Source organism: Acinonyx jubatus, chromosome D2, assembly GCF_027475565.1.
Source record: "Acinonyx jubatus isolate Ajub_Pintada_27869175 chromosome D2, VMU_Ajub_asm_v1.0, whole genome shotgun sequence".
NCBI classification, from domain to species: Eukaryota; Metazoa; Chordata; class Mammalia; order Carnivora; family Felidae; genus Acinonyx; species Acinonyx jubatus.
This window is the reverse complement of record NC_069393.1, coordinates 74,983,387-74,999,649: the sequence shown is the minus strand read 5'-3', so window position 1 is coordinate 74,999,649 and position 16,263 is coordinate 74,983,387. Positions and strand designations below refer to the sequence as shown.

The 16,263-nt window shown below is 48.5% G+C and overlaps 1 protein-coding gene across 2 annotated transcripts in view; it reads right to left on the bottom strand.

Moving 5' to 3' along the window:
* Positions 1 to 577: 577 nt before the first annotated feature.
* PLPP4 (phospholipid phosphatase 4) overlaps positions 578 to 16,263 on the bottom strand; it is a 127,699-nt gene continuing 112,013 nt past the window's right edge. Inside the window, exons 6-7 of one of the 2 annotated variants that reach the window (XM_015065920.3) lie at positions 11,923 to 12,093; positions 578 to 1,143 (exon numbers count right to left, since the gene is read on the bottom strand). In XM_015065920.3, coding sequence (XP_014921406.2) covers positions 941 to 1,143; positions 11,923 to 12,093 — 374 coding nt within the window. In that variant the 3' untranslated portion in view covers positions 578 to 940. The remainder of the gene's footprint in view (positions 1,144 to 11,922; positions 12,094 to 16,263) is intronic. The other variant, XM_027063255.2, reaches the window with a different exon arrangement.

The window sequence follows — 16,263 nt, the reverse complement described above, 5'->3', positions numbered from 1 at the left end:
AAAGGATCTGGTGCTCGCCAGCCCTCAGACAACTGCAGCGACCCCCTCTCCATACTGGCGCTCAGGCATCTCTGTTTTCACTGTACGGGGTGAAGTCACTTGTGTGAAGCCGTTCACCTCATTTCCTTCTAAATTCAATGATTTAAGAACCCTGGAGGGGCGCCCGGGTGGCTCAGTCCTTTAAGCATCCAACTCCCACTCAGGTCATGATCTCACGATTCGTGAGTTCGAGCCCCGCACCAGGCTCTGCACTGAGGGCGTGGAGCCTGCTTGGGATTCTCTCTCTCGACCTCTCTCTGCTCCTTGCTTGCTTGCTCTCTCTCTCTCTCAAAAATACATGAATGAACTTAAAAAAAAAATAAAAGAAGAAGAAGAACCCTGGAAAGACTAAGACAGGAGCCCTAAGCTTCAGCTCCATGTCCGAGACGTCTGCTATGATAGGCTGACCTTTCAGAAAGTTTCCAAGTTCAGCACCTGGAATGACCCACAGCCAGAGCTGGCTTTGCACCAGCTGCCCACGCTGGCCTCAGTTGTGAAACACACCACGTCTTTGAATGACTTTTGCTTCCCTGGACAGCTGACACCACGTCTTCCAGCTTGGAGGCTTTATTACGTTTCACGACCATGAAAACATAGGGCGGTGGCTATTACAGCAAACACTGAGGACAAAGGAATGGACCGAGTTGCACCCACCCTCCCCTGGCAGCCTCCTTCCCCACGTCTCTCAGAGACTGTCCCTGCGTCCTTCCTTTGCAAACTCAAGAAAGTTGAAAGGAGACATCGAAAGTAGCAGGAATGCCATCAGCCAGATGGAAGCAGAGGGATAACTTTGAGGAACAGTTGACGAAAAACACACTACAGAAAACCTCTCCTACTGCGTTGTGATGCCGGGGTGGAAGAGTGTGCCCTGGGCTCAGCGTCCATCCTCCCGAGACCGCAGTCATACGGGGCCTTCGGTGATGCCCTCCAGAGGCATGCTGGGCGCGCTGCTGTCCCCTGTGGGCCGCTCATCCTTCTTCAGCGACGTCGGGACTCGGAGGCTGACGTACGGTTTGTGACAAGCTGTGTTGGCCAGAGGGGGGTAGTGCTGTCTGTAGCAAATGTACGCAAAAATGAGGCCAATGACTCCACCCACAAACGAATCTAGGCAGAAAGAGCAAAACGGGAGACACGTGTTACGATGCATTCGTATGTGGCCAGGTAACGTTTTCCAGAAAGTGCTTTTCCCACCTGCCGCGGTGACTGGTTTGCTTGCTGGACCCCCTGAAAGACCACAAGAAAGAGAAATCATGCTAGAGGTACAGACCTTGGTGGCCTCTCCAGATCTTTCACGTCTAGACCTTAAAGATCCCTTTACAATGTTCACTGGATTCCTTCCGATGTCTTTAACATGCGTTTGAGCACCGCACGAACTCAGATTTGCATTCTCGAATTTCACAATCAATTCCAGATTCTGGAAGGAGTCCAGCCACCTCTATAGGATCTAGAGACCTGTGATTTTGGTTCTTCTGCAAGTTTCCACTAGAGACCTGCAGTATCGCTGGCGTGTTACAGAAACCCGTCGAGCAGGCAGTCTCTGCCTCATGGTAAGTGATTTTCCAGGGAAGAAATGAACCTTCTGAGTCACAAAGTGAAGAAAACATTTTGTGACACACCAGGATCGCCGACTCAACAGATCTCTGGTGTGAGAATCCCAATCCCCCTAACATCTCGTCAAGTTGAGGGGCTGAGGGGGACAGAGGAGGCAAAAAAAAAACAACCCAAAAAACCCAAAAAACCATCTACAGGCAGAACAGGTACCTACACCATGGGGGCAGCCCCCTTGCTAAGAAGGCATTCAGCTGGGGGTGCCTGGGTGGCTCAGTCAGTGAAGCATCCCACTTCGGCTCAGGTCATGATCTCCTGGTTCATGAGTTCGAGCCCCACGTCAGGCTCTGTGCTGACCAGCTTGGAACCTGGAGCCTGCTGGGGATTCCGTGCCTCCCTCTCTCTCTGCCCCTCCCCTGCTCGCACTGTCTCTCTCTCTCCTTCAAAAATAAACATTAGAATTTTTTTAAAAATTAAAAAAAAAAGAAGGCATTCAGCTGATGCCCCACAGCGACCCCATGAATGCAGCCCACCCCAACAACCCTCATTTGGTGTGTGTATGCATGTGCGTTGGCACTTTAAACTGCGTCTATAGATTATTCTTGCCAAAAAGACCCCAGACCCTTCGGGAGGCTGCTGCCTGGGGGTTTCCACTTCCACATTTACCATCTTGTTGGACTGCACACACCTCCTATAGGCAGACAGCATCGTGAATTCCTGAGTGGGGTCACAAGGCATAATTAACGGAATTAAATCAAGTTCCTCAAAAGGAGAAGCTCTTCACATTGCCTGTGACCGGCAGCCTCTAAAAATGTGCCAGGACTCAAGGGCTCAAGGTCGGAGAGTTGGCACTATTGTTTTGTGTTTCCTCTAACCCCAGGGAAGAGCCCTGCGTGGGGGCATTATTTTTATCAGGGTCTGAAATGACCCAGGACATCTGCATTTGAGCCTCTGACTACTGAACGGACCAAATAACAAAACCCACAGATAATGTCATTTGGCTTTCCATTTTCCGGGGCTTAGCATCCCCCTGGGTGAACCACTGTCCACAGGACATCGAATCGTTCTGAGTATGGGTTCCCTAGGCTGACGGCAAGGCGAGTGGCAAGTCCCGGCCATGCTGTCTTCCCGTTTCGTTGAAAGAGCGGACAGGGGTATCACAGGTCCGCCAGAGTCATTAGAAAAAATAAGGGCAACGCAAGGTCTAGGCAAGCCGCCTTCTCAGCCAAGCCATCTGGGGCTTTATTACAAAGGTGGTGAACAAGGGCCAAAAAAGGACTTACTTTATGAGGGAGACGGCCACCAAGTGCCTCAAGTGGGCTATTGGTATTTTGATGAAATCAACACTCACGTCCTGTAGGGCATGTGCTGACAGAAAAGCGGGCAGTGGACAAACAGGCCTTTATTAAGGGAAAAACCACTTGGGATGGATTTTACCCTAACTATGGTAGCATGGGACCAGAGGGTTCAAAAGGGGAATACATGGATCTCCGTGTCCCTGAAGTACGAAATACTGGAGTCTCTTTACTCAGCATCAATGTCATGTGTATGTGCTGCACAGGTATCAGGGGTCAGGCGTGACGTCTGGTCCCAGGGCACGAGGTTGAATACAATGTACACGTCCACAGTCCTAAGGGGCCGGATGGACACTAAACAGTGACAGCCTTATCAGTGAGCTGCCTCTGTGCCATATGACATGAAGGAGAGGTGAGGGTCTGTGAGATCGCCCAATGGAGTAGCCTGGGCTGGTCTGGACCCGGGGAGTCTCACCAAGGACATGGCCCACGGGCCGGCCGTGCAGGATAAGCAGGCGTGACCTGGGGGGAAGTGGGCAGTGGAGACAGGGAGGGCACCTGCAGTCTTCCAGGCAGAGGAAAGAAGGAAGGGGCTTGGCAAATTTGGGTGCCTGAGAGAAGGATTATCTTTTACCTGGCGGTGTCTTCGTAATCCTGCAGGACATACGACCATGAGGTATTCCAACTTCAAAAAAAAAAAAAAAAGCCAGGAAGGTGTCTGGGGGGTGGCTCAGTTGGTTAAGTGACTGACTCTTGATCTTGGCTCAGGTCATGATCTCATGGTTTGTGAGTTCGAGCCCTGTGTCCAGCTCCATGCTCACAGCATGGAGCCTGCTTGGGATTCTCTCTCTCCCTCTCTCTGCCCCTCTCAGCTCACACTTGCTCTCTCAAAATAAATAAATAAACTTAAAAAGAATAAGGGGCGCCTGGGTGGCTCAGTCGGTTAAGCGTCCGACTTCGGCTCAGGTCATGATTTCACGGTTCAGGGGTTCGAGCCCCATGTCGGGCTCTGTGCTGACAGCTTGGAGCCTGGAGCCTGCTTCGGATTCTGTCTCCCTCTCTCTCTGCTCCTCCGCCACTGGTGTTCTGTCTCACAAAAACAAATATTAAAAAAACTAAGTTGACCGTGAGGTATTCATGTACCCTCAGGTAATACGGACACTCAGCATGGAGCAGGGACCCCACGGGCTTTCTGGGCTGCCACGTGTGCATACTTCTTAACCCATACCCACCACCCAGTATTGACTTCCCCTTGACAACCTCCCTCATCTTCGTTTCCAAGGGCCCAGCAGTTCTTAGTAAATGTTTGGTGAATGGACATGTGCTGAACAGCACTGACAAGACGCACTAGAGAATCGACATGACCAGCCACAAAAAGCCACATATACTGTGATTCTACGAATGCACAATGCCCAGAATAAGGAAGTCCATCGAAAAAAAACGAAGATTAGTGGTTGCCAGGAGCTGGGGTAGGGGTTTCTTTTTGGGGTGAAGAAAATTTCCTGGAATTAGATAGTGGTGATGGCTGCACAACTCTGAACATACTAAAAATCACTTTAAAGGGAATGAACTACAAGTTATGAATTATACGTCAACAAAACTGTTTACAAAGTCGGGGGAGGGAAGCAACACCAGATGGGCTCCAACGGTGGTAGAAATCAGGCAACCTGGATTTGATTCCCACTCATAAAATGGGCCCCCACCCCCTTCTCATGAGGTCAAAGGACAGGACAGGCTCTCTCTGGGTCTGGCAAATGGAAGGGCCAGGACATCCTGGCCGTGCTCACTTGGTCTGGCACAAATAAGCAGAAAGGCTTCTGAAGATGCACTGTCAAGCCCCCTGGGGGAGCAAACATATCTCTCTGTTGCCATGGCAACATCCAAGCTCACTAAGCTGGCCTCAGTCGGGCCCTTGTATGCCTTGGGCTGTATGACCCAGGATACCAGGGTAAAAATTAGCTCTGACAAACTCAACAAGCCCACATGACAATTTCTGCCATTCCGCCACAATGGACTTGTGGAATGAAGTTTCCCGTTTTTGTGACTTTGAGTCTCTAAGAAAGAACTTTCAGAGCACAGAAGATGCGTGTTCCATCTGATATGCGGGCAGCCGCGGTGTGGTCTCCCTCAGTACCACACCTCCCGTGGGGGACATGCCCAGCACACAGGCACAAGAGGCCAGATGAATGAATGAGAGAATGTTTAAGGTGTAATTGTTTGGCTCATTTTTAAAGGAAAAGAACTTAGAGAGGAAAGGTTAATTTTAATAAAACCAGTGTGAAGAAAAACATGATACTGGTAAGAAAGGAACATGATTTAGTTAAAATCATTCATTCATTCATTCATTCATTCATTCAACACATTTACTGGACACTGTTATGAGCTGAATTGGTGGCTCCCCACCCTGCAAAAAAAAAAAAAAAAAAAGATATGTTGAAGTCCTCATTGCAGTTTTCAGAATGTGACTTTAGTTGGATACAGAGTCCGTGTAGGGGTCATCAAGTTAAAAGGAGATCATGAGGGTGGGCTCTAACCTAACACGACTGGTGTTCTGGTAAAAGGGTAAATTTGGACACAAAGACAGACATACAGAAGGGAAGAGAGTGTGAAGAAACACAAGGAAAACACTGGGGGGCACAGATTGGAATTATGCTGCCGTAAGCCAAGGTGCATCTGGGGCTACCAGAAGCTGGAAGAGGGGAAGGATCTTACCCTACTGGTCTCAACGGGAGTGTGGCCCTTCTCACACCTTGATTTTGGACTTCTAGCCTCCAGAGAGAACTGTGAGACACTTTCTACTGTTCTAAGCCACTCAGTTTATGGCACTTTGTTACAAGAGTCCTAGGAAACTAACACAAGTACCCACCATGTGCCATGCCAACGAAAGAGACAAAAATCTCTGCCCACATGGAGATTAGACTCCAGTGCAGAGTTCACAAACTAGGGCAACTATTTAGTTATATATTGTCCATAGCTGCTTCCACACTGCTACAGCCAAATCCAGGAGCTGGGACAGAGAGTGTATGGCCTACTTAAAGCCTAAGATATTTACTATCTGACCCTTTACCGAAAAAGTCTGCAGACTTCTGTTCTAGTGGATAAGGACAGACAATAATCAATACATAATAAACTACTTAGTTCATCAGGCAGTGATAAATGAGCAAGATGAGAGCGCTAGGAAGCTCGGAGGAAGGGCTGCTAAATCACCAGAGTGACCATCACAAGACATCCTCAGCCAGAATGTAATGCTTGAGTCAAGGTCAGGAGGGGGAAGGGAACAAGCCACATCTACAGAGGAAGTTGGATTCTAGAAATATTTTGAACACAGAGCCCACAAGAGAAACCAGAGACAATGAGAGAAAGCAGAGGGGGGAAGAATTCCTTGGAGTGAAGTAAAGCAAGTTTATCAGTGAGCCTTTTTGAGCAGCCACCATCCATCTTCCCTGGGACCTGAGCAACAGGGGAAGGCCAGGGCTAACCTGGAGGCCCTGACTCACGCTCTCTTTGGTCTGGCCCAAACACTGTCCAGTGGGTTCTGATGGGAGGGAGCAGGGTGACTTGGGGCTGCAGACTGCCCAGCCCTCCTACGGGGCAGCTAGGGTAGGAAGACAGAGATGGGCAGACTCATAAGCCATTGAGGATTGGAGGCCCCCAGACCCCGACCAACGTTCGGCAGCTGATGAGGAGTGTAAACGCAGACCCCACTACAGAGGGCAGCCGACAGTGGAGGGAAAAGGAGCTGAGATCAGTTCACTCCAGACCAAGGATATCCATGGGAGAGTATCAGTGCTTCTGTCCTATGGAAGGCTGGTGGGGTTCTGGTAGGAATAGTAATATAGTTCCAAGGGGTCCTTTTCAAGTCACTTTGCTCAGAGACTGCTTCTGACAGCCCAAGGAAACAAATGGTTAAGAGCATGTATCCCTCAACTATGTGTATGTGGGGGATGGGGGGCAGAGGTAGCAGCCTCTGCCTCACTTTTTAGTGTGACACCTGAATAGTCCAGCAAAGTGCCCCCCACCTCCCAACCACCTCATCTTCACATCCAATAATCTCAAGTCTGGTAACTACACAAAAATTCATTTCAAATCACAGACGCTTCACAGCCCAGTAAGGGAAATGTCGTGAAGGCAGTGGCAGCCATCTTGAAAACTTCAGCCCGCTCAAATATGGCATCTGTGACTGACAAGGATGCTTTCTAACTTGGGCTGGTTGGGAATGAAGGACCTTTCTCCCCTGGAAACCCATTTTCCTGTATTTCATTCCGAGGGAGATGCTCTTTCTTAGAATGAAACACCATACAAGTAAGCAGGGCTGCTGAGAATGACATTACAACTAAAGAAACCAGTGTCAGTTGGAAGGTTACCCCCAAAGGTGGAGTCACATAAGGAAAGCCTGGATCCAGATACAGGAATTTGAGGGCAGCGTATTACGCCCATTCACATAACAAACTATAATTCCTGCCACCCCCAGCTGTAATATTTCACTGACTAGAAAACATGAACACACAACACTATGAGTTGAGGCAGAAGGAAGTTCAGTAGGATGCTCTTCTCCTTCTTTATATTTTTTTCCACATATATTTTTCTTAGCATGGGCATTCCATAAATTTTAACTCTTGAAAACACATGACTAATCACAAAGGTAAACCTCTTTACGAGGTGCTGGGTTTTATAGTTAGCATCACCCACAAAACTCTGTAGCTTCCAGTTGACCTGGAAGCCAGCATGTCACAAAACATGGAGAACTTCAGCCACACACAGATTTGCTACCCATCTAGCTGGTTTTATTTCTGAAAAAGTCCTGCTAAATGTTTCACATGCCCCTTCCTGCCATGGCCTGTGTCCTCCATTTTCTTCACTTAATAAAACAACAGGCTGGTATATTTAGAGTGCAGCTGGGAAGACGGAAAAGACAAGAAGGGTGTTGACAACAGAAAACAACAATGATGATGAAAAGAGTAAGGCATTTGGGATTATGAGCTATATTGGATAAGAATATGTAATTGAGTAACTGGACGTACTTCTCCATTAGGCACGGTTGTATAAATCAAAATTGAAATGGACTCGTAAAAATCTCATAATACTAATGTTGTTAACTAAAGTCTATAACGAGAGAAATTCATGTTTTTCTGATGCCTATGGGGCTCCATGTGAATTCTCATCATAATGGACGGCCCCTGCCCATGGTCACTGGGCAGGCTCAGTCTGTGAAGAAAAACAACAACCTATTTATCTCCATCAGGAATCCTGCCTCAAACAGCCACCCCCACACTGTCTATCCCTTCTCCAAGCTGGAAACCTTGGAGGCCTCCTTGATTACTCCCTTAATAAGTGAGTGTTTACTGAATAAAATTTCCCACTCATTGAACACTGCTACTTTACTTTTTAGAGAGACAGAGCGGGGAGAGAGAGTGTGTGTGTGAGAGGAGGAGAAAGACAGAGGGAGGGAGGGAGGGAGGGAGGAAGGGAGAGAGAGAGAGAGAGAGAGAGAGAGAGAGAGAGAGAGAGAGAGAGGATCTTAAGCAGGCTCCACCCTCAGCATGGAGCCTGAGTTGGATGCTCAACTGACTGAGTCATGCAGGCACCTCGAACACTACTGCTTCTTAACATATAATAAGGGGGAAAAAGGGGGGGGGCTGAGGTACACTGTAGATCAGGGGTTCTCGACCTCAGCAACAGCCATCTGGGGCTGGATAGGTCTTTGTTGTGAGGAAGATGTGATCTTGTACATTGTAAGATGTAGCATCCCTGGCCTCTCCCCACTAGGTGCCAGGAGCAATCACCATTACCACCCTCCCCACCAGCTGTACAAACCAAAAAGAAACTTCCACACATTGCTAAGTGTTCCCTGGGAGGTACAGCAGTCAGCCCTCTGTTGAGACCACTGGTGTAGAGAGTGACAGATGGCCTCATAAAGGGGAATTCAGGTAAAATGAACCGGACTTGTTTCAGAGCCCATTAAAGAATCCAAGGAAGGGCACAGTCCTCTCCTGGCTAATTCTAGGGGTAGAAGTTGAACAGATGATGGCACAGGTGAACTGGTACTTGACCCACAGCAATGACCTGTACCAATGGACATCGATGTACCATGTACATTCAGTTTTTCCTGAATGTCATGGAGGTCTACCGTGACAGGCTGCTTTGCCCCTCAGGCGTGGCCCTAAACGTCGTGGAACGTAAATTCTATTGCTTCACTTGCCCATCAGCCCACAGAGCATTAATATCCTCCTTCTACTGCTCCAAGTTCCTCTGTGTGCCAGGTGGATGAGACGGGTCTGAAGCCCTGATGCCAGCAGGCCTTTGATGCACCAGCTGCGTCATGAGTCCACCACTGTGATAAAGCCTAGGACTGTGAGTCTTCATCCTTCCATGACGCACCAGCCATACCAAGGTCATGAGGACCAAAACTATTTCAGAGAGGCCAACCTCACGTCTTCGGGTTTCAGGACAAGATTGCTACATGAAGGCTCTTCCTGCCTTCCAAGAGGAAGCAGTGGTCTATTCCATTGTGAAACCCTTAATCGTTTCTCAAATCCAAAGTGACTGAATAAACGTGCAAGCCAAGGGTTCATAGCTTACAAATAGACCATGTTCCCTTCCAAGCACAACCAGGCCTGACCCTGCTTAGCTTCCGAGATCAGACGAGATCGGGCACATTCCAAAGGATATAAAAATGCTGACTCAAAGGGGCACACTCACCCCAATGTTTATAGCAGCACTATCAACAATAGCCAAATTATGGAATGAGCCCAAATGGCCATCAACTGATGAATGGATAAAGAAGATGCAGTGTGTGTGTGTGTGTGTGTGTGTATACATACACATACACACAATGGAATACTACTCAGTGATGAAAAAGAATGAAATCTTGCCATTTACAACAACGTGGATGGAACTAGCATGTATTATGCTAAGCGAAATGAGTCAGTCCGAGAAAGATAAATATCGTTTGTGGGATTTAAGAAACATGCCAGATGAACATAGGGGAAGAAAAGGAAAAATAAGAAAAACAGAGAGGGAGGCAAGCCATTAGAGACTCTTAAATACAGAGAACAAACAGCATTGCTGGAAGGGTGTTGGCTGGGGGGATGGGCTAAATGGGTGATGGCCATTAAGGAGGGCACTTGTTGGGATGAGCACTGGGTGTTACATGGTAAGTGATGAATCACTAAATTCTACTCTTGAAACCATTATTATGCTATATGTTAACTAACTTGGATTTAAATTTTAAAAGAAATAGACCACGTTCCAAAAATACATCTGCCTCTAAATCACTTGTTTGGGCAACACAACATATCCTTCTTTAGAAACAATGCACGAAGAGACAACAATACCAATTTGCATTTGTGTAATATGTTTTCACTTACAAAGTACATTCAGATCCATTATTTCATTCAGTCTGTGAAATAGCATGTGAAATATTTGGGGGTTATTGTTTCCAAGTTCAGAAGAAGAAACTTCAGTTTGCAAGGGATATAAATGAAAAGCAGTCCATAAGACACCATCCAGGCCATGATGTTCTTGACCCACAAGGACCCTGGGGAATTGCCCTCATCATCTGGACAACAATGATTCTGTTGGAAAATATTGCCGGGCGCTGTGGGCATGCCCTTCTGCTGTTGACTCAGCGACTCTCTCTCTCTGTTTCCCTTCCATGATGTAGCTTTGTGCTATCCAGAACTTCATCCAAGTCATCGATAAAAGTAGACCACAAGGGAGGGCGCAGGACCCAGCATTATGGCTTCTAGTGGCTTCCCCATCAGGAGGGCCTCAAGACCCTGAACTGCACTTGATGCATCTACCTGTCCAGACCATGCATCAGCCTCTGTTTCCCCTACACTCTTCACTCCCAGCTCCAAGCTGCTGCTAGAGGCTCATGAAGCCTGGAGTGCGAGCTCTAGGAGGGTGGTGGGTGGAGCTGAGGTTGGGGAAGGAGCAAGAGAATCCAGAGAAGATGTCCATTTAGGAGCCCCCCTCACCCCTGGCCTCATCTGCTGCCTCAGGGCCACTGGAATGAATAGCTAGGATGAGGTGAGGAGGGCACAGAACCACAGGCAGCAGAGACAGAAAAGGAGGAGGAGGGGAACCGCCTGGTGGCAGCAGGAACCAGGCAAGAAGAGGAAGGACAAGCCCCAGGAGGATCGTGGAAAGCCATACGGATGGGGAATCTGGTTTGGGGCACATATAATTCAGTTTGCTTAAAGCTGACACACTGGCGCTCCTCCCCAAAGCTCCTCAGACTTCATCAGAAACAACAGACTTGCATGCTAACGCAGACTCCTGGCCACCACTCCAGACCTACCCCCGGAGTTGGCCTCCCAACTCAGGGTGGCCTGCTCCAGGTAATGTGAGGATTGCCCAGCAGGAAACACGGCCCTAGATCCTGCACTCGTGGCCACCCCACGTCCTCTGGACATCACCTCTGTGTCTGCTCCCTGTTTGCTGTGGCAGGTACGGGCTGTGAGCTGCAGCTTATCTGTAGGAGGAGACGGCGTGGTTTCGTCTTATTCCAGTCCCTCACTTGTTTTGTGTTATTTTCATTCTTCTCGGGTATTTCAGGAGTCACATGTATAGGTAAGCTTCACCACAGCCTTGGAGCAGCTGCTCAGAACGTGGCTGGCACGGATGCCCGGGCTGGACACATCTTTTGGAAGTGTCTCTGTGGTGAGAAATATGGCCTTGCGTGACAGATGTGAGATGTGACGGGAGCCCCAAATCACTTGGCACTAAGTCTGCAGGCTGAGGCAAGTGATCCGGCAGGGAAATCACACTTGGGTCTGAGGCCACGGGTCTGCCGTCCCGGCAGGACCTGAGCACGGAGGAGATGGTGGGGCTCCGAGTCTACACCCAGCAAGGGCAGTGTGAAGGTCAGAGCTCCCTTGAACAGGCGTGTTTTCTTTAAAACCGCAGCTCCTGTTATTTCAGCCTCCTCTGGTCTGATGGTGGGAGCTTGGCTCTCCCTGAATAGGTGCTTTGCTATACCCATCCCTGCAGGACGGTGTCAGACAACCATGGGGACGGGCCCCGGGCAGGGACTCACCTTGCCAGTGATGCTTGTAGTCACACATGCGGGACAGGGCAATCATCATGGCGCAGTATAGGGGCAAGATGGCGGCACAGAGCCGCCAGCTCTTCCCCCGCCCGCTCTCAGTGAAGCAGTGCAGCTTGCCAGCCAAGTAGAACGTCGTGAAGCCAAGGCCAGAAAAGGCAACTGCCAAAGAGAAACAGCAGGTGTTACTCCAGCAGGCGGTAACGGTGGCAGGGATGCGGCACACACCGGGCATCCTATCTACCATCTTGCGCGCCCCAGGGCCAAGGCATGCTGGCACCAGGCACCATCTAGGCAATCTGTGCTCTTGCTAGAACCACGCTGGTATGAAACTTTTAACAATCAGAGTGACTTTCCAGGCTTGTGTGTGATCAAAATCTTTTCCTTTTCTTTCTCTCTTTCTTTCTTTTCCTTTTCTCTTTCTTTCTTTTCTTTCTCTTTCTTTCCTTCCTTCCTTCCTTCCTTCCTTCCTTCCTTCCTTCCTTCCTCTTCCTCTCACTCAACAATGATTTAATGGGCATCTACTGTGTGCTAGATGAGCACTACTCTAGGTGGGAGAACAACAAAGCACATCAGATCCTTTCTCCGTGTCAAGGGGCTCAGGGTCTGGTTGAAAGACATAGCCATGTTAAGAGAGAATTTTAATATAATGCGCTGAGTTCCATAAGGAAAACATGTGCATGGAACACAAGACCGTGATGGTTGCTTAGATCGGAAGGGTGAGGAAAAGGAAGGGATTTGGGGCTTGGTGGCGTTCACGGAGATGGAGCTGCGTGGGATGCGTCTGATGGAGAAGACGGCGATGAGAAATGCCTTTTTTTCGTCTAGAAATTAGGGTTATTGATACTTAGAATTGCAAAGACCACTCCTGACTATGCCAAGCCCATGGTCAAAAGCATGGAGGTCAGGTGTAGCATGTACAATCCCCAAACTTTTCATCCAGTCAGGTTTAAAACACAGTTGGAACTCAGTGAGGTTTAGAGGGGGTCTTCTGTGGGTTTACAAGAACGGCCCTCACCCCCTGGCTGTTCATGGAGTCACCTGAAAAACTTAGGAAGCTTTACAAAATACTGGTGGCCAGGTCTTGCTGCCAGATATCCTGTTGGTGATGGTCTACTGGTCTGGAGCATGTGTATGAGTGTGAGTGTGCAAGAGTGCATGTGTAGGTGGGAGTGTATGCATATATATGAGTGTGTACGTATAGGCACTGTGTGTGAGGATGTATGTGCGTATGTGTGTATGTATTAGTGTGTGCGTATATGTGAATTGTGTGAATATGTGAGTGTGTATAAGTGTGTGAGTGTATACAAACGTATATGTGTATATGTACGAGGGTGTATGTGTGCACATGTGCAACTGTGTGTGTGTGTGTGTGTATGTCAGTAGGTGTATGTGTATATTATGAGTGTGTGTGTATGTATGTGTGTATATGCGAATGTGAGTGTGTGTGTATGTATACGTATGAGTATGTGTGTGAGTAAACGTGAGTGTGGGAGTGTGTACGTGATACTCCCCAAGTCATTCTAACGTCAGCCAGGATTGTGCTTAGGGCACTATCGTGGAAGCCGCAGCCCCTGCCTTCTCTAGACACCAGCCTAATCAAAACGTTCCTCTTGCTGGGACAATGTTCCTGGGGGGCAGAGCTCCTTGATAACTAGCCCACACAGGGACTTGGTAAAACCGGGACTTGCGAACACTCCGGATGCCAGGATGCCGGTGACTTTGAGAGACTGCCTGAAGCCCGAGCAGAAGCCTCAGCATCCCTGAGTTTGTTACGGATGCAGAACGTCAGGCCTGCCCAGACCCTCTGAGCCAGACTCTGCGTTTTGTAAGGTCCATAAGTGACCTACGTGTACCCTCAAGTCTGAGAAGGCCTGGCCTGAAACACAGTCATCCTCTTTATAACACATCTCTAAGAGTCATACAAGAATATGGAGAGATCTAGAAGATATTCTGGTCGAGTTATTCATAATTATAGAAAAGGAGAAGGTGATGAACACAGAAGCACAGATAAGCAAACCGACATACCTCCACTCAGTGGACTACGATGCACCCAGGAAATCACGGCCCTAATACAGCACCACAGATGACACTTATGGTACATTAAATGACAAAAGCAGGACCTCAAATTGTAGGTTCAAGATAATCACGTAAAAATAAATGAACGGCAAATTATCTCTGATAATAATGTGTCTTCTTAAAAGGGATCCCCCAGGTACGAACACAAGCCTATGCCAAAGCAGAATGTTTTCAACCAAATTAAAGAAGGGAAGAGGGTCCCCCCCCCCCCGCTTTTAAACATAATATTAAATCAGGTTTATCTCAGGAATAAAAATGAAGCACTTAAACATTTCTGAATAATGATTAGCACTTAAATAAACAACAAAGCAGTGCCGATACATACTGAATATTCTGTTTGAAATAAGAATACGTAAGGGGCTTCATTGTCCAGGCCTGTTCTACATTTTTGCTAGGGTGGAAGGTTTTTAAGTGATCCATGGGCATTCCAAGGTGGCCCCATTTGGCTACCATCCTCGCAAGCACAATGGGTTCTTAATTTCCTGTCCTCGCCCACACTGCTGTTTCTTCTATTCATTTATACTCTCCCCTGAGGTCCCAGAGTAGGAGGGAGATGCTGGACAGTTGTCTCTGGTGGGTACTGGCCTCATCCTGAATTCTTACAGGCGAGTAATGGACTTCATTCAAACCAACAGTGTAGCAAGTCTATCTGGCTGATTACACTGAGCGCGGGGGGGGGGGGGGGGGGGGGGGGGGCTAAAAGAACTGCCCTGGGGCTGTGTGAAGTTATGGATGAAAGTCTCCAAGATTTCAATCAGAGAGGCAGCTCTACGTGTTGCCAAACTGGCATCTCTTGGGAAAAGAAACGGAAAACAAAAAAGTCAACGAGTACAAGGGGAATGATGAGCAGGAGTTTGTATGTGTCCCCATAAAAAAATTGGTTTGGAGACTTTGCAACGGACATGTCCCAGCTCAGGCAGCCAATGCCTCGAGGCACAAGATGGGCAAGGGAAGGGGCGGCTGAAAACCCTCCAAGGTCAAGAACTGGGGTGGGTGGCTCTAGGCCAGACCCTCAGCCTACACTGGATCACCTCCCTGTCCCCCAGGAACTCAAATTTGGCCAGCTTCAGCAGTGGTGGGCTGGGACCCAGTCTTTGGCAGGCAGGTAAAATGACCTCTGTCCCATGTCATGGGACTCATGCTACAGCCCTCGGGAGTGCTGGAGTGTCTGCTTCTCTGAAAAGGAGCAGCAATTCCAAGGCGTATCTTTAAAGGCTGGGCTCCACAGTCTGGATCCTTGGCCACCCAGCAGCCTCTGCTCTTCTTCCACACATCCTACTGGGCCTTTGGGCAGTATTTTTTTTTTAATTAAAAAAAATTTTTTTTAACGTTTATTTATTTTTGAGAAACAGAGAGACAGAGTGCAAGTGAGGGAGGGGCACAGAGAGAGGGAGACACAGAATCCGAAGCAGGCTCCAGGCTCCGAGCTGCCAGCACAGAGCCTGACGCGGGGCTTGAACTCATGAACTGTGAGATCATGACCTGAGTCGATGTTGGACGCTTAACTGACTGAGCCACCCGGGCGCCCCCGGGCAGTATTTTTAAAGCAACGCTGTGTGCCATTGCTTTGCTAGGTGACATGACAGCCTCCAATTTCATGCTAAACCTTATGCTTGTCGCTTTCTAAATGACATTTATACAGCGGTTGAGCCAGCAGAACGTCCTTTGGCAGAGAGCTTCTGGGGCTCCGCCTTGCAGCCAGGGAGGCCCATCTGAACCACGGACACTATGGCCACTTTGCATTCCTGCTTTTCCAAAAGCTGTCTGAATAAGAACCAGGTTCTGCGAAATCACACTGAACTCATGTGATCCCACATTTTGTTCTGCTACTGCCTCCTGTGAGGCTGGGGGTTTGTGATGAGAATGTAATCTTCTGGGAGCCTTCCATCCCTGAGATCCTGGGGCTCCCCAAGGCTCAGATTCAATTTGACTGGGAGAAAAACAAAACAGGGAAGTTTTTAAAGAAATGCTTTCCAAGGCTAGCCAAGCAACCAACACCCTATTCTCTCAAAGAAACGTGCACTTTTGAGACACTGCAGGGCTGGACAGCCTTTCGTGCTCATGTGGAACAGGTGACACCCTGTGCATTCTGTCTGCCCTTCCCCTTGGACATCGCCCTCATTTCTAGCATGATTAACGAATGGAGCTGAGAACAGAGCTTTCAAGGCTGTGGACATTTCAGAAGATGACCATCATAGAATAGGGTAAATGCGTTCATATTTTGCTAACATTATGGACAACAGAAATATGATC